General features: G+C 44.8%; 1 protein-coding gene across 1 annotated transcript; it reads right to left on the bottom strand.

Moving 5' to 3' along the window:
- Positions 1-20,540: 20,540 nt before the first annotated feature.
- On the bottom strand, positions 20,541-23,177 carry LOC133081716 (transcription factor SPT20 homolog). The gene has a single exon (XM_061178106.1). The coding sequence runs from the start codon at positions 23,175-23,177 to the stop codon at positions 20,541-20,543; it is 2,637 nt and encodes an 878-aa protein (XP_061034089.1).
- Positions 23,178-24,560: the final 1,383 nt, after the last annotated feature.

A 24,560-nucleotide genomic window follows, 5' to 3' on the forward strand; every position in this document is an offset into this window, starting at 1 on the left:
TGGCGCACGGGCTCAGTTGCTCCGCGGCATGTGGGATGTTCTCGGACCAGGGCTCGAACCCGTGTCCCCCGCATTGGCGGGCAGATTCTTAACCACTGCGCCACCAGGGAAGCCCCAAGAGCATTCTTTTGCTGCCTGGAGTGCCACATGGGTCTGTTTAGCCCTGGCTGTGCCAGACACTGGGACTCCCTTCTCCTCCCTGAAACTGTATTCCTGCTGAGCATCTGGGTCCAGTAAGAAATCATGTACACTGTTCACACTTCCTTCCACACTTTCTTCCACAGTACCATGCTGAGGGTGGCTGGACCAAGCAGAAACCCCGAGAAGCCCTGTTACTCTGCCCCTTACAGCCTAGAGGCCAGCCAAGCTCAGGGAGGCAGTGACCTAGCTCCCTTGTTCCTGGGTCTCACCTGGTCCCTCCAAGGCACAGAGCCCCTCCCAAGAAGAAACTTCATCCACTCCATCTGACCATCCCAAGGGGAGATGGGGAGAGAATCCACTTACAGAGAAAGAAGAGAGAGAACTCTGACCCCTCCACTCCCTCGCCAGATGTTCTACATTCTACTCCCCGCGGGTAGAGGGTGAGTGAGGGACCCCATTGGGTCAGTTTTGCCTTGAATCCTGCCAGAGACCCTCCCTGACACTGAGGGCAGCAGATAAGAGCAGAGGCTTGAAGACTGCCTGGTGCCACTGCTTTACATTTAATATCCAAGCTGGTCCTCACCAACAATTCTACAGAAGTATTATTGTTTCCCACTTTATATTTGGGGAGACTGAAGTTCATAGAGGTTACATAACTTTTCAAAGGTCACACACTAGTAAGAAATGGACCCAAGCAGAACTGATTTTTTTTTTAAATTGAGGTTTAATTCACATACCATGAAATTCATAAAATTCAGTGGTTTTTACTATATTCACAAAGTTGCGCAACTATCATCGCAATCTAATTCCAAAACATTGTCATTACCCTAGAGAGGAACTCTCTACCGAGTAGCAGTGACTCCTCATTCCCCGCTCTGCCAGTCTGCTTTCTGTCTCTGCAGACTTGCCTATTCTGAACACTTCACACAAATGAAATCATACAATATGTGGTCCTTTGTGACTGGCTTCTTTTACTTAGCACAGTATTTTCAAGGGTCATCCCTGTTGTAGCGTGAATCAGTAACTCATTCTTTTTTTTATGGAAGGATAATATTCCATTGTATAGAGAGACCACATTTTCTTTATCCATTCATCAGTTGATGGACATTTGAGTTGTTTTCACTTTGGGGTTATTATGAATAATGCTGCTCTGAACATTCATGTACAAGTTTTTGTGTGAACGTATGTTTTTATTTGTCTTGGGACTATACCTAGGAGGGGGATTGCTGGCTCATGTGGGAGCTCTCTGTTGAAGTTTTTGAGGCCCTGCCAGACTGTTTTCCAGAGTGGGTGCACCATCTTCCTCTCTCACTGGCGATGTGTCAGAGTGCCAATTTCTCCACGTTCTCACAAGCAAAACTGATTTTCAAATTCATTTTCTTCCTCCCTCCCTTTCTCCCTTAAATATGTATTTATTGTTTATTGTGTACCCGGGACCATGCCCAGCACTGGGGATTCAAAGATAAATATGTCTCCACGCTCGAGGAATCCTCAGCCCACGGCAGACACCGCATATTTATCTTTGCACGGGGTCCCTGCCTTGTACACTTTGCATGGATGTCCCAGCCCCAGGTGTCACGTCTTCAAAAATATAAAGATGAATTGCAAAGTTTATGCTAATTTAAAAATTTTTTTAAACTTAGAATGACAGTAAATAGCAAATAAAAAACGCCATAACAACAAAAAAAAAGAAAAAAACACACCATTACATGTTGAGAGACAGAGAGGCTGTGGAAGAAAGGAAAAGCTGTATATTTTAGTAGCTCTACCAGCACTCATTTGCTGCTTTTTGAATAAGGCTGTCCCACATTTTCATTTTGCACTGGGCTCTACAGATCCAGGCTCTGCACCTGGCTGAGTACTTCAGCAGGAAGGCGCTACCAAATTACATGGCAAAGGGTGTGGACATGGGGAGGGGTGGGAAACTGGGCCCTCATGTGATTTACCACACCATGCATTCGATGACCTGGGAAATTTTTTATTTCGTGAGGACAGCAGGGAGTGGAGGGTCTCAAAATGCTCAGATCTTTAACGTTTTTTCTCAAGAGCGATAAAGGATGACGTTGGATTTAGTAGGAACCGTTGACCCTAAGCAGATTCCATTTTAAATTTATAAGTGAGATAGAATTTGGAGCCAGTTGCTAGTTTATCTCTCAACTTCAAACACAGGAAAGCCTTAGCTGGCCTTGCTCACTGCTGACACCCTAGAGAGGGTTGTTCTGCTAAGGAGGTGGTGAATTACTCTGATCAGATAGTCCCTTGAGCAGCAGGGAAGGCTAGATGGAAGTGATGGTAGAGAAATGAACCGGAGAGAGTATCTGACTTCTTCCCTGTCCCGTCACATTGATATTCTCCCTTGACGTGAAACTTCTTATCCAATTTCTATCATTTTTGTTATAAATGGACTCACAAATTTGGTGGAAAATGCAGACATGCGCCCAAGGTCACTTAGCTAGTAACCAGAACATCCAAGGTTAGAATCCATATCTCTGAACTTTTCCTTTTATTTGGGAAGAGAGTTTCTCTGTGTTTGTATAGACTCTCAAGTCATTTTTGTAAATATCATTTTGGGGCAACATATTTTTAATATTTTCGTCTTTTTTTCACTTTAATTACTGAGATACAAACGTCCCTCTGGCCTCCCAAAGTTTAGTTTGCACAAAAGCATTGTCATGGATCATGTTTAAGACTTTGAAAAAGTTCTTCATTGGCAATTCTATTAACCATCAGACAAGAAATGAGAGAAACAAACCCACTGTCTGCTTAATTCAGCTCTTCAAAAGAGTTTCACTTAGGAATATGTGTTTCCATCCCAGAAATGATTAGTGGATGGTTAAATTACACGAGGAGGGAGAATTAACATTTTGAATGAAAGGGTATATAATGAGAGGGTTTGAAGTAGAAGAAAATTGTTCGCAAATAGAATAGGATTTTGAACAAGAGACAAACGGGTCCAGCTATTTATGTACATTACCCATCTCAGTCATTATATTTTGAGTTCCTTTTCATTTCTGGCAAGTCTTTCTTAACCTGCTGAAGGCTTAAACTTTACTGTCCAGAGTTACACTGCTAAAATTAGAGGTACGTTGTCCTGAGGAGGTGTGTGGCCAGTTTGATGGCACAGGAGCAGGATAAAGCTAGTCTGTCTGCCTTCTCTCTTTTGTCCGTCTTCTCATTACTGAGTCCAGAGAGGTCTGGTCTGTGGGGAGATGCATGTGCTGAGGGCTTTCACCCACAAGGACAGAAACAACCGTTCAGTTTCTGTGGCCCGGGAGAGGCAGGCAGAACTCTGGCTAATGACTCGCAGAAGTTCTAAGAGGCCAAGGGTGTCATCTAGGTAAAGCCCGGTACGCCGGCTCAGGTGTAAGGTTTCTCAATGTGCTGATATGAGACAACCACTTTGGGACTTGATCCTGCTAAGACGGTGGTCATAGAAATCACTGAAGGGGACTTCCCTGGCGGTCCAGTGGTTAAGACTCTGCGCTTCCAATGCAGGGATGCAGGGGGCGCGGGTGTGATCCCTGGTTGGGGAACTAAGATCCCACATGCCGCACGGTGTAGCCAAAAAAGAAAAAAAAAAAAGAAATCACTGAAAACTCTCAGCGGCAAAATGCCAGAACATTTTTTCCACTTGTCTATTCATCTCTCACATATCGAAGAAATGTTTCACGTCTGCCAGCCAGGGGACACCTATGGGGGCCGCTCAGTTATTCTGGCAAATTCACATACCTGGAAGGGTGAGGGACTCAGGGGTGACCCTTGGCTATGAGGATGGACCGGTGGGTCAAGAATTGCCTCTTCTGGGTCTGATGAAGATCTGATGAATGTGAAGATCTCAGGCGGATCTTCTATAGGCCCTCAGCTGGGCCCAATGTGGATGAGCCACCCTTGCTAAAAGGGATAACTTTCCACAGTGAACTACCTGTACACGTGCTGTCACCTCGGGATCTGCGCTTGGTAGTAGCTGAAGCTAAGACCCAGCATTTGCATTTGCATCTGTTCTGTTCAGAAAAACAGATGAGGGGAAAGGCATAACTGAAATGCAGGCACTATCAAAGGACACTGGCAGACAGAAAGCAGAAACAGCCTGTCAAAAACACATGGGAGTAGACTCCCAGGATCTCCTGGGGCATCCATGAACGACCAGATTTATTCCCTGGATGACTGATCCAGCTGTTCAAGGGCAGAATGTCCTGACTTGTGTGGATCTGGACTCCACAGATTAGCATCCTGCGAGCTGCACTTGTCTGCCCTTGGCCAAAGGAGGGACTGAGAAAATGAAAAATAGCCCTGCTGGCAGCTAGGTTGTGATGTTCCCAACTGAAGATAAATAGTGCATGTGGAAAATAAATAATGTCCAGAGAAGGCCACTCTGACCATGTTTGGAACTAGAGAGAGCCAAGGCCACTCCTCAACTGGGAAAATAATCGATTAACAGTCCATCGCCTCCCCTGACTAACAGGACTCACTGTAGCTCCTTTACCAATGACAATTCTAGCCCCTTCTTAATCTTCCCACCTCTCAAAGAAAAATGAAGATGCCCACTTATTGTACTGCTACGGTCGTTGCTGCGTGCAGGCTTTCTCTCTGGTTGCAGCGAGCGGGGGCTACTCTCCATTGCGGTGTGTGGGCTTCTCATTGTGGTGGCTTCTCTTGTTGCGGAGCACAGGCTCTAGGTGCGCGGGCTTCAGTAGTTGTGGCACACAGGCTCAGTAGTTGTGGCTCATGGGCTCTGGAGCGCAGGCTCAGTAGTTGTGGCACACGGGCTTAGTTGCTCCGCGGCACGTGGGATCTTCCTGGGCCAGGGCTCAAACCTGTGTCCCCTGTACTGGCAGGCGGATTCTTAACCACTGCGCCACCAGGGAAGTCCCCGCTAATTGGGTTTTGACTACAGGTGTGTTAGTGCCGATCTTCTGTTGGTAGACATCTGCCCTGGCCTCTTTGCTGGCCGCCATCCAATTAGCATTGGAAGAGATGCTAAGGGAAAGAAAACAAATGCAACCATTTTCAAATGTCTTCCATTTCTTCTTCTCTCCTCTTTCTCCTGTCTTCGCCTTTGTTAGCTGGAACCAATCTGTTAGTGACTTCTTTTGTATACGTGTGAAATACCGTGTTAACAGCTCCCTATATAGTGTGTCTCTGAGTCAGTTCGCACTGTGTGAGATGTTTTCTGAAGATGTGGCAGTTAATAGCAGGGTCTCCATTGTGCCTCCATCTAGTTGATACCTTAAAGGGAAAACGTCTCCCATAGTGCGAACTGACTCAGAGACACACTCAGTTCCTTTGTAGCTCTAAGGGCTCATTAATGAATGAGGAATGGGAACTAAGGGAATTCCCTGGCGGTCCAGTGGTTAGGACTCAGTGCTTTCACTGCTGAGGGCCTGGGTTCAGTTCCTGGTCAGGGAACTAAGATCCCACAAGCTGCGTGGCGCAGCGTAAGGGAAGGAAGGAAAGGGAGGAAGGGAGGGAGGGAGGGAGGAAGGGAGGGAGGGAGGGAGGAAGGAAGCTGATTATCCAGTATTTGGAGAATAGTTAAGTATAGTGCATCAGCCTAGTGGACTATCTTGTGGCTGTTAAAAGAGGCAACTGAGGCAACCTAGAAACAAGGAAAATTGTTTATGAAACAATTGTTTATGAAAATTAAATATAATATAGTGAATGATGTGATTACAACTAGGTAGCAATCATCACTGTGTAGCTCAGGGCCTAAGCTGGGTACCGGGAGGGATTTACAGGTATGACTTGATGGCATGAGCAGTCGGCCCATCAAGGCTCTATCTGAATGAGGGATAGAGGAACCTGATAGAAAGGATCAGGGCTTGGGAATAGGGTGAAGTCAGCAAGGCACTTGCATGAAATTTAACAGAGTGCCAAACAAATAAACCAACAAAAAAACTTCGATAATCAAGATAAAAATATTTTAATGCAATATTAAAAAAAATCCATGATGGGACACAGTATCAAATAAATTTTTTTCAGTATCAAAATTTTAAGTTAATGTTCAATCCTGCCCTTGCCCAACTCTGAGAGAGAACACCTCACTTGCCTCACCCTAGTCCAGCCCCGGTAAGGACAGTGACTAGCTGTGTGGGACCACCAGCTCTCTCCTACCTCTAGGACTGAACCCCACTGAGAATAAGTGCCACTCCTTATTAACCCCAAAGGAGGGAGAGTCCAAATGCACACACTTGGTTAGGGAATGGTTGATCGGAGGGAAGATGTTTCCATGTAGTCAAATGTCAAGTAGATCTTCCAGGGGCTTGGGCTGGGACAAGGAGAAACAGCACATAAAAGTGCCCCCATCATGCAAATCTCCATAAAGAGCTACTCTATGAATGTAACCCAGTTGGGTGACTCGTGGAGATTCTTAGAGTGTGAAATGGAGGCATGTCTAGGAGTCACAAGCAGCAAAGGACATCCCTATAACAACCTGGGTCCCTGGGGCACCACTGTCCTTGTAGGAGCAGAGGCTGAAGAGCCACACTATGTTTGTGCAAAAAATATATGTGGGACAAAGCAGAACCCCCCCAAGGAGCAGGAAGGCAGGCACTTGACAATATTTCTGTATATTCTGAAGGTTGGGGGTGGGGGCTGATCTAATTGAGATTCAGTTTTGTAATTGTTGTAAACCTATTGGACAGCCAGGCTGGGGTGGCCTGTGTAAAATCAGATTCTATATGCAAATGTGCAAGGACTAGAGAGTAATGGCTCTGAACAAAGATGACTGTGTCAGAGAAATAGTGAGAGATAGTGTGATGGTTGTGTGAAATCTTTTCAAGTTTTTCTTAGTGTTTTCATGTGATCTTTTCAACTAATAACAAGGGAAATAAAGAAAGTATATCATATCTATGAAATGACCTATGTAGAGCCTGGCACCATAGCTTGGAGTCCAGCAAACTTAAATTGTTGTCCTACCCAAGTTCGTGTGCCTGATGCACAGTGAGGCCAAACAAACCAAAATGCTGCAGTTTGGAGCAGAGAAAGGTTTATTGCAGGGCCAAACAAGGAGAACGGGTGGCTTATGCTCAAAAGGCCCGATTTCCCCACTGGTTTCAGGGAAGAGTTTTTTTTGTTTTTTGTATTTTAACCTATATTTCGGTCTTTTAAAAAAATTTTATCTTATATTGGAGTATAATTGATTAACAATGTGTTAGTTTCAGGCATACAGCAAAGTGATTTAGTTATACATATACATGCATCTATTCTTTTTCAACTAATTTTCCCATTTAGGTTATTACAGAGTATTGAGCAGAGTTCCCTGTGCTATACAGTAGGTTGCTGGTTCAGGGAAGAGTTTTTATATGCAAAATTTTGGGGGAGATATGCAGGTATATGACCTTCCTCTGATTGTTGGTGGTGAGATAACAGGGTGGTGTTCCAGGAATCTCAGTCATCAGCCTTCTGGTTCCATCCAGTCTGGGGTCCATGTGCTTGTGCTCAGCCTGAAGTTACCATCCTCCACCTGGATGGGGGCCTTAGTTCCTGCAGAAGAACTCAGAGATATATTGCTATGTATATCCCTTGAGGAGGAACCAGGACCCTGCTTTAATTACTGCACTGTTGTTTCTTGACTGCTCCTCCTTTGTTTCTGTATTCCTTCCTTTCCCTAATTAGTAACTGTTTGAATCTGCCCTTTGGAACTCAAGGAAGGTCAAGGGGGTGAAGCCTTTTCCCTACAAACAGGAAATGGGGGACGCAGAAAGGCTTTTGTCCCTGGGAGGGCCCCATGAGCTCCTGCTTTGTTTCGAAATGACAATATTGCACATGATTATCTGAGTATAAATATGTGAGGTTTTATTGAGATCAAGAGCTTGGTTTTCCTAATGGTGTCCTTACTAGAAAACAGTAAGTCAAGTTTCTATGAAGATAAAGTGCCTATAGGATGAGGCCTAAAATAAGCATTCTGTGTTAAAACAAACTAACAACAACAACAAAACCATGGCCAGTGATTCTAACATATAGCCAAGATTGAGAACTAATGAACCCAGTGCTGCCCTACAGAACTTGCTACAATGATGGAAGTGTTATACATGCACTGTCCAATAGAGTAGCCACTAGCCACATGTGGCTCTTGAGCACTGAAATGTGGTTAGTGTGACTGAATTTTTAATTTTGTTCAATTAAATTTAAACGTAGATGTAAACAGCCACAGGTGGCTAATGGCTACTGTGTTGAATAGCACGGCTCTCGTGCAGTGATGCTCAGACGTCGGCTGGTATCAGAGTCCCCTGAGCAACTTGGTAAAAATACAAAGGCCCAGGCTGCATCCCACTTCAACAAGCCTGGGTCTCTATTCTTTATTAGCTCGACGGGAGATTTTTCCATAGCAGCACTTTGCAAACTTTTGGGGGATCTTGACAAAATGCAGATTCTGATTCAGTAGGTCTGGGATAGGGTCCAGAGACTGCATTTCTAGCAGGCTCCCCTGGAATGCCAGTGCTGCTGTCCAGGGGACCACACTTTGGGTAGCGTGGCTCTAGATTTTGGTTGTATCTGTTTCTTTTTAAGGTAAATTCCTGAGCGGATGCTGTTAGCCATTTTCAAATGTTCTACTCAGTGGAAGTTTTTTAAAAATTTATTTTAAAATTTGAGATATAATTGACATATAACATGTGTAAGTTTAAGGTGTACCACACGTTGACTTGATGCACTTATATATTGCAATATAATTACCATAGAGTTAGCTCACACCTCTATCACGTCACATAATTAGATTTCTTTTTTGTGGTGAGAACATTTAAGATCTAGTCTCTTAGCAACTTTGAAGTATATAATACAGTACTGTTGTCTGTAATCACTATGCCATGCATTAGATCTCCAGGACTTATTTATCTACTAGTTACAAGTTTATACCCTTTAATAATAGCTCCCCAATCCCCCCACCAGGGGAAGAAGTGTTTGGGACATCAGCTGTTCTTTCACTTCCCTTTCCCTGTTCAAATCAGGCCAGCTACATTTTATCTTCCTGCCCCAATTCCCTACACATTGAAAATGCCAGCATCACCCTGAAGGCTAGGAAGAGGTAGAAATCCCAGGTAAGTGGCATCCTGATCGTATCTGTATTTTGTGCAGTGTGTTATTTTTCTTTCATAATTTACTGCCTGTTCCAGAAAAAAAGAGAGCCTGTGTATGTGTGTTGAGAAGGGCGGTCAATATGCATAATGAGAGTGTTTTGAAAATTTATTGGTTGCCACACATTCTCATCACTGAAAAATGAAAGCTCTGCACAGCTTATGGCACAGAAATGGGACCTGTACTTGCCAATATTAAACAGTTGTATTTCCTATAGATATTAGAAAAAAATTCCCTAAAACTATTGCTAAAACTTGACAATAAATATAGACTCCTGATTAGTCAACAGAAGAGAAAAGGGGATTTTTAGTGGGTCAGAAACAGTACATTGTCTTAACATGGACTGACTTTTTAAGTCTCAGGAAGTTAAATGGATCTTTTAATGGGAAATAATGGGCACCCTCTTTTTATTTCCACCACTGCTGTGTTCCACAATGTCACCCATACATTGGGCAGCTGCTCCTTTCTTAACAACACCCCAAGCCTACAAAACTCCCATTTAGATGAAAGAACCTAATTCTGCACTGTGCATCTCTGTTAAAATCTGTTACAAATTGCAGACGCGGGAGAATGGAGGGTTGTGTGAAAAGGCCTGCGTCTCCTTCAGGCTGCCTGCAGGGAAGGGAATGTTGTCCTCCAGGTTCTGTCTTCTCTGACCCTGGAGCTGGTGCTGGGTGGAGAGGCTGTCTGACCGCTGTGGCTGGGGTTGCTTTTACCTGTATGTAGGTTGAGACCTCAAGAAATTACATCACCCACCTTCCTGCTCTTCCTCTCCTTTCTTGGTCACTCCTTCTCAGCCTCCCATTCCAGCTTATTCCTTTTATTTTTATTTATTTTTAATTTTTTTTGGCTGCACCATGCAGCATGTGGGATCTTAGTTCCCTGACCAGGGATCGAACCCATGCCCCTTGCAGTGGAAGCGTGGAGTCTTACCCACTGGACCACCAGGGAAGTCCCCAGCTTACTCTTTTCCCAACCTGTAAATGTGGGTATCTTTCGATACTCAATCCTAGGCTTTCTTCTTTATGTATTTAGCGTCTATGTTGCTTGGAACATACAAGTTTTTGACACTTGCTTCTTAAACTGTGCCTTCTGTTGTTCCACAATGTCCCTCTTCAGTCTCTCGCAGGTTCTTTCATCTTCAACTCCTCCTTTCCTGATCATAATGTTGCCATTTCTGTTTTTTATGGCATTGGCCTTGCTATCTCTCTCTCTCTCTTTTTCTTATAACTTATCATATAGCTGGGTTTGGTTTCATTTTTTAAAACTCATTTTGACATTTTCAGTCTTTTCATAGAATTAAGTCCGTTTGCATTTACTGAAATGACTGGTATACTTGGTTTTATTCCTTCTGTGTTGCATTTATGCTATATCATTTGACTTTGATAGTTCTTCTTTTTACTATTTCTTTTCTTTCCGGTTTTATTAAGTTGCTCTCCATTCTATTTTTTGCCCTTGTTAATTTGGACATTCCACTGTACTTTTCCATTCTTTTAATGGCAACTTGTTATTCTCTAGTGTTCTTAATCAATTACATATTTTGTTACCATTACTTGAAAACAAGACCCCTCAACTACTTTTCTCACCAAGGCAGTCTATTTTTCCCTGACTCCCCTACCCCAATAAGACGATATTGTTAGGCTATTTTAATTTCTCTTCCCCTTCCTGCTCTGAGAAATTTCAAATGCTCTTTTTTCACTCTACCTCCATGCTCACCACGTCCAATGTCTAGGTTTTTCTGAAATAGTTTAGTTCTAAATTATTATTAAAATTGCCTTTGCAGCAACCTCTTTCATTTTAAGAATCCTTATCTAATACTCACATTACATATTCCAAGACATTTGTTTATGATTGGTTTAGATTAAACTACATATTACTTATTTTTAGAAATCCAATTATTATCCATTTAATTTAAACTTTAGTATGTGAGGCCTCTGTTTTTGTTCATTTATTGTTTGGTTAGAATGATTTTTTTTTTAATTGAAGTATAGTTGAGTTACAGTGTTTCAGGTGTACAGCAAAGTGGTTCAGATATGTATACACACACACACACATACACACCCCTTCTTTTTCAGATTCTTTTCCCTCATAGGTTATTACAAGATATTGAATATAGTTCCCTGTGCTATACAATAGGTCCTTGTTGTTTATCTATTTTATATATAGTAGTTTGTATCTGCTAGTCCCAAATTCCTAATTTATTCCTCCCCCACCCCCTTTCCCCTTTGGTAACCATAAGTTTGTTTTCTATGTCTGTGAGCCTGTTTCTGTTTTGTAAATAAGTTCATTTATACCATTTTTTATTTTTTATTTTATTTTATTATTTATTTATTTTGGCCACACCATGCGGCATGTCAGATCTTAGTACCCCCTGCAGTGGAAGCCCGGAGTCTTAGCCACTGGACCACCAGGGAAGTCCCTCTTTTTTTAGATTCCACATATAAGTGATATCATATGATATTTGTCTTTCTCTGTCTGACTTACTTCACTCAGTATGATAATCTCTAGGTCCATTCATCTTTCTGCAAATGGCATTATTTCATTTTTTTTATGGCTGAGTAGTTAGAATGATTTTTCTCGAATAGAGCATGTGGTGGTTCAATTTTTTTAATTCCTAAAAAATTAAAAAAAATTTTTTTTACCAGGATGGATGAATAAAATACTGGCTGGGTTGTAGTCCTTTACTTTCAGTAGTCTCCTAGTTGTTTTTTCAACATCTTCTAGCTTCCAGGACTTCCAGTGTTATGTAAGAAAAGCCTAATACTTATCTTACTTTTTATTTGTAGACAACTTATTCTGACTAGAAACTTAAGATTTATTTTTAATTATTGAGATTTATAATTTTACCAGGATATGCCTAAGTAAAATTAGGCCTATCAGCTCTTGCCACAGTAAGGCTATGTAACAAACTACCCCAAAAAGTTCATTGGCATTAAACAATAAGCATTTATTGGTCACTCACACATCTACAAATCTATGCTGGGCTTGACTCTAAGGTCCAAGTTGGGTCCAGGTCTGCTTGATGTATTTCTCATCCTCCTTGGATCAAGAGCCTCCCAAAGCATGCTTTTCTCAGGGCAGAAAGCAGAAGCACAGGATGGTGAACCCACTATGCAGGTATATTTCAAGTTTCTTCTTGTATCATATCCATTAATAGTCCATTGGCCAAAGTGAGTCACATGATAAAACTCAAAGTCAAGAGTTAGGGAAGTACGGGGCTTCCCTGGTGGTGCAGTGGTTAACAATCTGCCTGCCAGTGCAGGGGAGACACGGGTTTGAGCCCTGGTCTGGAAAGATCCCACATGCTGCGGAGCAACTAAGCCCGTGCGCCACAGCTACTGAGCCTGCGCTCTAGAGTCCACGAGCCACAACTACTGAGCCCATGAGCCACAATTACTGAGCCCGCGAGCCACAACTACTGAAGCCCATGAGCCACAACTACTGAGCCCACGTGCCACAACTACTGAAGCCTGCGCGCCTAGAGCCTGTGCTCTGCAACAAGAGAAGCCACTGCAATGAGAAGCCCATGCACTGCAACGAAGAATGGCCCCTGCTCACTACAACTAGAGAAAGCCTGCACGCAGCAACGAAGACCCAAAATGCAGCCAAAAATAAATTAATTAATTAAATAAATTTATTAAAAAAAAAGGGAAGTGCAATTTGCTCCATGTTAAAGGGGAGGGAATCAATACTTGTTGAACAATAATTTAATCTACTATAATGGGTAGATTATCTACTATGACTCTCATGGCACCTACTGGGAAGTTGGTGTACTTTTTGAGTCTGTAAACTTGGGCCTTTGTTTTGTTCAGGGAAAATTGCATTTATTACTTGCTTAATCATACTTTACCTCCATCGGTTCCTTGTTCTCCTATTTTTGCTTGTTATGTCTCCTAGATCTATCCTCCAAGTCTCTTTTTTTTCTATAAGTTCCATCTTTTTATATTTTTGAGACATCATGCCTTGAGATTTTTCTTCCCCTTCACCCAGGTTACTAACTCCGGCCACAACAGTAGCTATCCTCTCCCTAAATTCAACTAATTTTTTTTTTTTTTTAATTGGGGTATAGTTGTTTTACAATGTTGTGTTAGTTTCTGCTGTACAGCAAAGTGATTCAGCTCTATGTACGCAAATATCCCCTCTTTTTTGGATTTCCTTTCCACTTAGGTCATCACAGAGCACTGAGCCCCCTGTGCTATACAGCAGGTTCTCATTAGTTGCCTATTTGTTACATATTAGTGTATATATGTCAGTCCCAATCTCGCAATTCATCCCACCCCTCCTTTCCCCCCTTGGTGTCCATACATTTGTTCTCTATGTCTGTGTCTCTATTTCTGCCTTGCAAACAGGTTCATCTGTACCATTTTTCTAGATTCCACATATATGTGTTAATATACGGTATTTTCAACTAATGTATTATTTATTTATTTATTTAATTTTTTTTGGCTGTGTCAGATCTTAGTTGAGGCATGTAGGATCTTTTGTTGTGGTGTAGGCTCTTCATTGTGGCGTGTGGGCTTCTCTCTAGTTGTGGCACATGGGCTCTCTAGTTGAGACACGTGAGCTCAGTAGTTGTGGCACGCAGGCTTAGTTGCCCCGCGGCATGTGGGATCTTAGTTCCCCGACCAGGGATCAAACCCACATCCCCTGCATTGGACGGCAGGTTCTTTACCACTGGACCACCAGGGAAGTCCCCAACTAATATATTTTTAAGTTTAAAGCCATAGCATCCATTTACAGAAAGTTTGTGATGTTTTTTTAAAGGATCCCTGGGGGATCCCCTTCTTCTTTTTTTTTTTTTATAAATTTATTTTATGTATTTATTTTTGGCTGTGTTGGGTCTTCGTTGCTGCGCACGAGCTTTCTCTAGTTGCTGCGAGTGGGGGCTACTCTTCATTGTGGTGCGAGGGCTTCTCATTGCGGTGGCTTCTCTTGTTGCAGAGCACGGGCTCTAGGCGCGTGGGCTTCAGTAGTTGTGGCACATGGGCTCAGTAGTGGTGGCTCGCGGGCTCTAGAGTGCAGGCTCAGTAGTTGTGGCGCACGGGCTTAGTCGCTCTGCGGCATGTGGGATCTTCCCAGACCAGGGCTTGAACCCGTGTCCCCTGCAATGGCAGGCAGATTCTTAACCACTGCACCACCAGGGAAGCCCTGTGATTTTTTAAAAAGTTGTCATCTGTCCTCCTCTAGCAATTCTGTTTTGCTGGGTGCCTGTTCTGTTTTATGTTCCTCCTTCTGGCTGCTGGGAACTCTTAGTTGTCTGTTACTTTTCTTTATCTACTGTACTGAGACCATTTGGGTATCACATGTTATGCACCAGGGCCTGGAATGAATTGAGTCATCAGCTTTATTGGGGGAAAGGAAAACTTAAAAGGGCAGGGTAGCAAGAGAAGAGAAGAGAAGGCACAGGTCCCCTTCCTTCCATCACTCATTTGAGAAGAGTGCCAGTGCCACCACACCCCCCTGGATACATAGTGTGGGTTCGCATTCTGGTAGAGGGACCTGCACCCTTATTGTTCTCCTTTTATAGAATGAGCATGAGAAAACAACTTTATCAATGAAGGGACACACAAACTGCTTGAGTGTTGCCATCTGGAGTTGGACACTAGCCATTTAAAGGAGTTGTCTGGGAATTCCAGTTGCCAGCACCTGAAGTCTGGTGGGGGACAGTTCTCCATGTTTCCCTTGTTTCTGCATGTCTTGTGAGCAGAGACACCGATAGCCTTTATTCTGGACTAACTTTCCAGGAAGTTTGTGTGGTAAACAGCCAGAGGAAATAGAGATAGTATCTCCCTAATGGAGCCAAAGACAAATTTGTTTCTTGACTGTCATAATAAAGATAATGTCTTTCTCTAGAGCAAAAATTAGGCAGGTTTGTTTGCAGCCCCTTTAAACATATTGTTATTTCCTAAGCTTGGGTTCTTCCCTTGTGACAGACATCTACTGCATGTGCAGTATTCACTCGGGCCCACCTCTCTGTTGTCCCCATGGGACTTGGGTGGGCAAGGGAACCAATGCACACATGAAATGCATGCTGCCTGCTGTGCTATGGGTAATAAAGTCCTTTGTCTCTGACCCAGTATTCTTGTCTTCTGCCAGCATCCATGAAATTAAGGCTAACTTGTTAGTTTTCAAGCAGCAAAGAGTCTCAGACCCTTCAGAGTTCTCGACAGAGCTCATTAGAAGTGACGTGCCCTCCCGCCAGGAAGCTGAATTCAGTGGAAGCCCCGCTCTCCACTCTGCTCCAGCCCCAGCCGATTTGTGGTCCAGGCAGCCAAAATAAGGTCACTTTGGGATAATGCTTATTCGATACAGTGGATAACTGGCAACTACAGGGTGTTCAGTAATTCCTGATCTCTATATGGAAGAAGCCCTAGTCTACAGAAGGGTTGTCTTCCAATGATTTATTTAAATTTTTTTCTAGGAAAATAACTTTATAAATGACAGTTATACTTAGCCCCAGGTATTCTTAGACTAGCCCTCTAAACTTACTGAGCAGGTTGTTTAGTGGTTAAGACTGTGGGTTCTGGAGCCAGACTACCTAGATTCAAATGCTTACCCCTCCTCAGATGTGCGAACTTTGACAAATTACATTAACCTCAATTTCCTCACTTGAAAATGGAGTTAACAACATTAACTACCAATAGGGTCATTTTGAGGATTAAATGAATAATGTACACCTTGTAAGCAACTCCTTTCCAAGCTGCTGTGATAACCATTCAATAATCTGGTCACTATGTACAGTGGGAACAAACTTGATCACCGGCAGGCTTGTTCATATAGCATATACTGCTGGAGATGACGCTTATTACCTACGTCTTTTTCTGGGGGAGGACGACCTTCAATTAGAGCAAGTATTCTTAACCTGGGGCTCATGGACACTTTTAGGGGATCCATGAACTTAATGAGAAAAGAAAATGCTTTATATACTTACATTCTCTGATCTCTAAGTGAAATATATTATTTCCTACAAATGAATATAGATAACAAACCACAGTAGTATTAACAATGTCTATGAATTTGTATTGAATAGAAATCACAGATGTTTTATATATTCCACTTATTGCAGGTACCTCAAAATATCATTCATGCTCAGCACTGCTTTGAAATTATAGTAATTATTAGTTCCTCTGCTACATCTTATTATTTAATGCATTAACAAAGAAGCATATTTATTATTTATCATAAGTTTATACTTTCAGGGTTGTATTTTAGTGTAATGGGCTTCCTTTGTAATGCCATATATTTTACTTTATGCACATAAAAATGTCATTCTGAGAAAGGATCCATAGCCTTCACCAAATGCCATAGGCCCATCATCCAAGGATTAAGAAGCTCTTCAGTAAAGTAAAATTGGCCTTGCTCTGCCCACTCAATTCCCCCCGTAAGAGAGCCAGATCCACAGGGAGGGCTCTGTAGTTCTCTAGCCCTGCCTGTGAGCGAGTGGAAGAATCTCCCTAATACAGGGTGCAGTATTAGAAAACCTGCTTGGTCCAGATCTAAATTGTGTCCTTGAATATATGAGCAGAACGTATAAAGAGAATATATTGACGTTGAGCTGTCTGAGTCCTGAATCTCTGTCAAACGGTTCCAAACTGTGGCAAAGATGTCAGTTATTAGCTCCTCTCAAACACCAAGATGTGGCTAAGTGACAGATTGTAATCTGTCATTTCATCCATACATCTTGAGGTCTTTCCAATCATATGATGAGTCCACTGGGGACAGGTCTATGTCTTGCCCTCAGTGAGGCAGTGGAGAGGGTAGTGTGGTAAAGGACATAGTCTCTGACCCCAGGAGGCTAGGATCCGAATCTGGGCTCTGATACTTCATAGCTGGGTGACCTTGAGCAAATTATTTAAGTGCCCAATGCCTTGTTTCCTCATCTATAACTGTACCTTCCTTCCATGGTCCTTGCAAGGACTGAGTGAATTAAAACATGCAAAAACAGAATAATGCCCAGCAGGAAGTGAGAACAGAGGGAAAAATCCTGTATTTTAGAGCCTAAGTGTTTTTCAAAATGCAATTAAAGCAGCTAAGTTTTACATTTTCCCTGCAGATCAAATACTGAAGTACTTGAGATGAAGGGTTATTTTATTAGACTTTATGGAAAAAGACATTTAACTATCTAAAACACTACTAAGACTCTGTCAAGGTTGTCCTCTCCCTTGCCAGAAAGAATGAAGTCAGCTTTCTCTAAGGAACAGGTGGTCGTGGTGCTATTTCAGGAAGCAACACACAACAAAAACCAAAGACAACATCGGTATGTGTTGAGAGCTGGCAGAAGTAAGAACAGGATGTTGGAGATGGTCTGTCTGGCAAGGAACCTAACATGTTTCTGTCACTTTAAAGAAATAAATAAAAGTTTCTTAGGGGTATTTTCCCTAAGATTTTCTCAAAATAGCAATCGAGAATGGAATGATAGATTTTTAAACTTATCATTTATAAACAAGTACAAATTCTCTGTGCAGATACACATAACTGGACTTCATGAGCTGGGCAATATTTTCTCTCTGGAGTCCTATTTCCACCATCTCCTTGGTCTGTGTCCTGACCTCTGACGTGTGGCAGGGTGGTAAGCCACTAAAATCTTGAGTCTTCTGCTATTTCCCATTCTGTTGTGTACTCATCTTCGGATATGTAACGTTCATTATTCTACTGAGACTTTATCCTACAGGGAATTTACCTTAAATTGCTGAAGGATAAAATTACGTGAATTTTGAATGAAATCTATATCGTGAAGAGGTATTTTACTTTTCTTTGGTATCTGTATTCTCTGCATCCCACCTAAGGCCTCACACAGTACAAGGCACGTGGGAAGTCCTCCCTTTACAGGTGTTTGAATGAATACAGACTCTGGGATTGTATTTCCAGGGGTACACTCTTTCTTCTTCATCAGTGAGGCAGTTGCTTCAATTACAAACCTTGGTGAGGATTAGTAGGAGGAAATAAAGACCACCAAATGGTAATCTGAAACAAAGCTGCATTTATTTGCTTGCCTGGGAAGGGAGCACAACGTCAGCTGGTCTCTCCGTGTAGCAGTACTTGAAAGGATGAGAGTGAGGACAAAAAGGGAGAAGGTACACAAAATCTAGTGAGATTCAGAGTTCACTTGTCTGGTTGGCTCCCAAGGCTGAGTATAAACTCTTCTTTGCAATTGGTCACTTCTTCAAAGTGCAGGCACCCTTCCTAAAGATGTCCAGGGTGGGCTACATAAAGCTCTAATGGGCTCAGTGTCACTCCGCTGGCATATCTGCAATGTTGGCTTCAAGCTAACCAAATCTTTCCTTAACAGGATCGGTAGCACGTTAGTACAGCCGGGTTAATGCAGTAAGAATCACCGGTTACCTGCCTCTTCACTCATCTCTTTTGGAACTGCCAAACTTCCTTTTTTTGGTTGGGGCAAAAGGCAGGGAAACATACACGTGTACTTGGAAAAAATACTTTTATATACACAGGTTGTCCTTCAAAGTTGTAAGAACAAAATACGAGAGGCCTTCAGATACTTGTACACAACTGTTCATAGCCACACTATACACAATGGCAAAAGGTGGGAACAACTCAAATGTACATCAACAGATGATGGATAAACAAAATGTGGCGTACACAAACCAGGGAATGTTATTCAGCCCTAAAAAGGAATGAAGTACCAATACGTGTTACGATGTGGATGAACCTCGAAAACATTATGCCAAGTGAAAGGGGCCAGACAGAAGAGGTCACATAGTCTCTGATTCCATTTTTAGGAAAAATCGAGATGGGGGAGTCCGTAGAGACAGAACGCAAATTGGTGGTTTCCTGGGCTGGGGGAGAGGAAGCTGGGAAATGAGTGCTGAATGGGTACAGAGATTTCTCTTGGGCGATGAAAATGTTTTGGAAGCAGACAGAGGCTGTGGTCCCACAACATTCTAAATGCAGTAAATGCCAATGAATTGTACACTTTAAAATGGTTGATTCTTATGTAAATCATACCACAATAAGAAACGGAAAAAGAAAACAGAAAATTTCAGGGGTCTTCTGAGCCCCACTGAAACAAGAAAGAAGGGAAAAAGAGATGAGGAAGCAGGGACAGCTGACCAGTTGGTGATCACTCAGCAAGGGAAGGGAAAAGAAGGAACGCGGGGGAGAGGGACTCCACTTCATAATGTACCAAAGTTGAAAACGCTTGAAAAACAAACTCATTTCCAGATGTTTAGATATTTACCTTCTGCAAATAACCCTGGGTTCTCAAAAATGTAAATGATTTTATAAAGAGAGAAGACAACATCCCAGAAGTGCCCTTTCAAGGCCAGTGACTGCAGCCTAGAGAAGAGCTGGGCTGGGGGGGGGGGGCGGGGAGGGGCACCTTTTAAAGGGCTGGGGACATCCATGCAAGCAAGTGCCCCTAAAGCATGCTGCGCACTTGGAGGTATCCCATGGCCTCAATATCAAGATGACAAGCATCAATTTTTGGTAGCGTTAGCTTGTTTTTGTTTTTTTCCCAAACCAAAGGTATAAAAATTGCATTTCATACACTGGTGCAAAAAGCTTTTAAACTAAATAAACAAATAGGAAAGTGCACTCTCTTCCGAAGGACGTTTCTAATACTTCATAGGCCGCTTCAGTATATCTTATGTACACTGAAAGCACTTGTAAACAGCTACAACCTTCCTGTGGCACGCTAACATGGATGGACCTCGAGGACAGGACGCTAAGTGAAATGAGCCCGTCACGAAAGACAAATCCTGTACGATCCCACTTCTACGAAGTATCTAAAGCAGTCACACTCAGAGACACAGAAAATAGAGGGGTGGGGGCCAGGGCTGGGGGCGAGGGAAACAGGGAGCTGGTGCTCACGGGGATACAGCTTCACTTTTGCAAGAAGAAAACAACCCTAGAGATCTGTTGTACAGCAACGACAAAAGTCCACTTAACACTACTGAGCTGTACACGTAAAAGGGTGAAGCTGCTACAGTTATGTGTTAGTCACATCTTGTTAGAATAATACTAATTTTGACTTTACTGGTGTTGCAGTTTTATTGCTTGAGAGAAATTACAGGCTTCAGGAGTTTAAACTGACCCTAGTTTGGATCTGGATACACTTGAGAACATCGCAATAAAAACAACTGTCAACAGCCACCGCCCAAGCGATGGCTTCGGCGAAACCATGCCAGTTTAGTAAAGCACTTCCCCATCTCTATGTCAAAATCACGGGCTTGTGCCTCTGCAGAAAGTTTGTACGTCTAACAACGTAAAAGAGCGACACATTAAAAAACCCCAAAATGCGGGTGAAACTCGCAATGCACTTGGTCGCTGCTCTTGTGTCTTCAAACAGAGAGAAAATCAGCCAGGCCTCAGGGCTTGGGAGCGGCTGGCGGGCCTCTATCCGCGGTCCCCGCGGCCTGGCTGCTGGGCTGCGGGCCCCGAGGGGGCGGCAAGTCGGCGCGGTGCACAGAGTGCACCTGCGGCGGCGGGGCCGCCGAGGCCCAGCCCCTCTGCTGCGGGGGGCTCAGCCCGGGGCGGCTCCGGCCAGAGCCCGGCGGGGACAACACGGGCGCCCGGGGCTGCAGGAATCCGTCCACTGCACTGAGGTGAACGACCATGGCTTGCTGGGCACGCACGACCCAGTTGGGAACGGCGGCGCCCTGTGAACCTGAAGCCTGTGCCCCCGGAACCGGTGCCCCCGGACCCCGTAACCCCACACCCTGTACCCCCGGACCCCGTAACCCCACACCCTGTACCCCCGGACCCCGTGCCCCCGGACCCCGTATCCCCGCACCCTGTGCCCCCGGACCCTGTGCCCCTGGACCCTGTACCCCCGCACCCTGTGCCCCCGGACCCTGTACCCCTGGACCCTGTGCCCCCGGACCCCATACGCCTGGACCCCATACCCCCGGACCCCGGACCCCTGGACCCTGTGCCCCTGGACCCTGTACCCCCGCACCCTGTGCCCCCGGACCCTGTACCCCCGGACCCTGTACCCCTGGACCCCGAGCCCCCGGACCCCGTGCCCCCAGACCTTGGGATGCCGGCAGCCGAGGAGGCGGGGCGCAGGGCCACTGAGGGGGCCGCTGGGGAAGCAGCTGGGAGAGGCGCGGCTTCGGGGCCCGCTGCTGGCTTCTCCCCAGGAGAAAACCGCGGGGCAGCTGCACCACAGCAAAGGGCCTGAGACCCGAAGCGTCTTTCAAAAACAGCTGAACCTCTCCCGGAGGAGGAGGAGGAGGAGGAGGAGGAGGCGGAGGCGGCGGCAGAGCTCCTGCGGGCAGGTGGCCCGGCTGCATCTCCCCGGGAGCTGGGGCCCTGGTGGCACAGCCTCTCCCCGAGGCCTGGCCTCTGCGACTGGGGCCCACTACTCTGGTGACCTTCACACCAACGGAGATGACCATGACCCGGGCGTCCGGGGTCGTCCGTGATGAGCCCGCAGTGGACAGGGCGGTGGCAGGAAGCGTGCTAACTGGGCTCAGCTCCACAGAGGATTTCTGGGAAAGACCTGGTGGCTTAGGAGCAGGGCCAGGAGATGGACATGGCTGAGAGCTCCCTGCCTGCTGTGAAGTGAGACTGTCACCCCAGGAGCTCCTTCCTGAGCGCCCAGGAAGTCTCATGGGTGGAGCTGGATGTTTGGCTCCTCTGCCGGGCACTGAAGACTGAACCCACCCAGTCTTAGGCTGTTCTGGTTCTTTCCCTGGAGAAGGTTGCCTGAGACCGGCTGAGCCACTGGAGCTGTGTGACATCTGCACTGGACACTGGGTGCTCTTCTGGACCGACTCCTCGGGCCGACTGACCACTCTCCCAGCATCAGTCTTTGGCCTGGGCAGGAAACTGTAGGGATGGCCATCTGCGGAGGAGTGGGGGGGAGATAGCTGTCTCTCCCACGTGGCTTCTTTACCGGACCCTTTTTCAGAGGCAAGTGAATTATCAGTCAGCTGCCTGGCGGTCAGCCTTGTTGCCTGGGACTGGTAGCCAGCCTCACATCCAAATGCAAGACCACCTTGTACCTCATGCACTGGCCAGACTGTTGGTTGTGAATCATCATATCCGACAGACTTATTCCCTTTAGCATATTTCTCCACGTCCACTTGAGAAGGTACGGCCAAGTCACAGGGTCTCTGTTTCCACATATCTACACAACTTCCTGCTTTAAAAGTTTTGAGGCCGGAATTCCCACCTGTTTTACTTTCTCTTATTTTTTTGCAGGAAGTCAGGGCTCTTAGCTCAGGAGGAGGTGGACGAGACAGCTCCTGCTGCCGATTCAGAGAGGCCATAGAATACCTCTTGAAGCTCCTTTTCATGGGAAGAGTGTTCAGCTTTTGTTTGTTATAGAGCAGTCTGTTTTCAGTGCAGACCACTGATATAGAAGGGTCTAGACACAGTGGTTCAGCTGTAGCTAAGATCAGTTGGCTCTCAAGCAGAAGTTTGTCCTCCTGGGTCCATTTCTGGTTATCACTGGCTATGGCCTCTACATCGCAGGCTAAAGTCTGCATCGTGGGACGTAAGAGAATATGCCTGCTTTGGTAATGGGGAGGTTCCCTGCCGCTGGACTGCCTGTAGTCCCGTATTTCTGCTATGACACACCCACGATGAAAAACGTTAACCTGAGACTTTTCCAGGAAATCCACCAAAACAGGAGGTAATTCTTCTGCATCCAAGTATTCGAGCAATTCCCCTTCTTCATAGGGCAGTCGAATGGTCTCTGCAGATGATCCATTTTCCCCCTTGAGCATCAGCGAACAGCCCTCTTTTCCTGGGTACAGGTTGACCACCAAACACGGCAACGACTCTCTCCTAAGAAGCTTCTCTAACAGGTTCACATTGCTTCTTAATTCCTCCGTAACCTCAGGCTCCTTTTCACATTCTTCAACATAAATGTCATAAAGTTTTTCATAGAGAGACTTCTCCCCATTAGATGGGTACTTCCTTTCCGGAGGTCTCTGTTGGGCACTTGCAATGACATACTCCGCACGATCCAAAGCTCTTTCTAGAGCCTGCTGCATTGCGGTACAAAATGGGGGCCCTAAGAGAAGAGAAAACCTACGTGAGCGGATGAACCGGGTGAAAACCCTGTCTGCAGTATCGACGAGCATTCTTGCAAACGCGGCCACTCCACAGTGGCGCGGCGCGACCAGCCTCACCTCAAAAAGGACACCAAGACACCCGCCCCCGAAGAAGCAGCGCGCAAAATACCTGCGTTTAGGGAAAGACCTAAAGGTGTTCAAGCGGCCACCGCGCTGGATCTCGCTCGCCTCGCGCTGCAGCAGATGGCCCGGATGTGAATGTAAGCGATTCCCCACCCCCACGCCCACCCCACCACCCCCCCACCACCCCCCCCGCCCCGCACATCCTCCCCGCAGGCGCGCGCATCCGTGTGTGCGCCTGCGCAGATCGTAGGCTCAGGCTTCATCCTTCTATTGCCTCTTGGGCGTAGGCCCGCCCTCCTCACTTCTGGTTCTCGGGCCCGCACTTCCACCAAGGGCTGGGCTTCGCCACACCTTCTTTTCTTGGAACCTTGAAAAGCACAAGCAGGCAACAAAAGAATCTATCGTTTTTTGGTGCGGCTTTAATACACACCAATTTTCGTGGTACTGCAGTTGCCGGGAAGGTCATGAAAGGTGGTCATTTCTTGGCGATCACTTCACCAAACATTATTCACTGTTTTTGGAATGTCTTGTTTGTTCCCAGTGGCATGACTGCTCCTGGTGTCCATCGCCAATTTAACACACCCAAAGAGTCCCCATACATAGCTCTTACCGACATGGAGGCTCGCTGTATTTGGTGCAAGCATCAGAATTCTTCATTGATTCTTCCAGTGATCTCCTGCCTAATGGTTTTCATAGAGATGTGCACGTAACATGACATTCTTTTACAGAAGTACTTACCTTTTATTTCTCTAGGTATTTCAGAAAGGGCTTTATAGTCTTTTTCAAAGTATGTGGTAGGTATGTTATATCGTCTAAGAATTACATTCAGGATTAAATTGTTTGTTTTAAAAGGTGGTTTGCATCTGATAGGGTTGAGAACTGTTGTTCCAGGTGACGGCAGTACAGTTTAAATGGTTACTCTAACTGTAGACCATAGCTACAGTCCTAGTGGTGGTTTGGAGTGGTATGATTGAGTCCTAGGTAATTTATGGCCCATTAATATTGTTGCCTTGCAATCTGCCAGCCTTTTTGGACAGGTTTTTTTTTTTTTTTTTTTAAAGAATCTCTTGATGTTTAGGTGTAGACATAATGATAATACAATATTCATAGTGAAGTCGCAAATGAGAAGAATCCAAGATAAACTGGTGAAATTCCTGAATTACAGACTACTATAAAATAAATGTGTTTTTCTAACCAATAGCAATTATGATAATTACATATTACAGTAGATACAGTCTA

The sequence above is a fragment of the Eubalaena glacialis genome, chromosome X, assembly GCF_028564815.1.
Source record: "Eubalaena glacialis isolate mEubGla1 chromosome X, mEubGla1.1.hap2.+ XY, whole genome shotgun sequence".
NCBI classification, from domain to species: domain Eukaryota; kingdom Metazoa; phylum Chordata; class Mammalia; order Artiodactyla; family Balaenidae; genus Eubalaena; species Eubalaena glacialis.

Coding starts and splice junctions, on each gene's coding strand:
- LOC133081716 (XM_061178106.1), bottom strand. CDS start 23,177: ATGCAGCAGGCTCTAGAAAGAGCTTTGGATCGTGCGGAGTATGTCATT.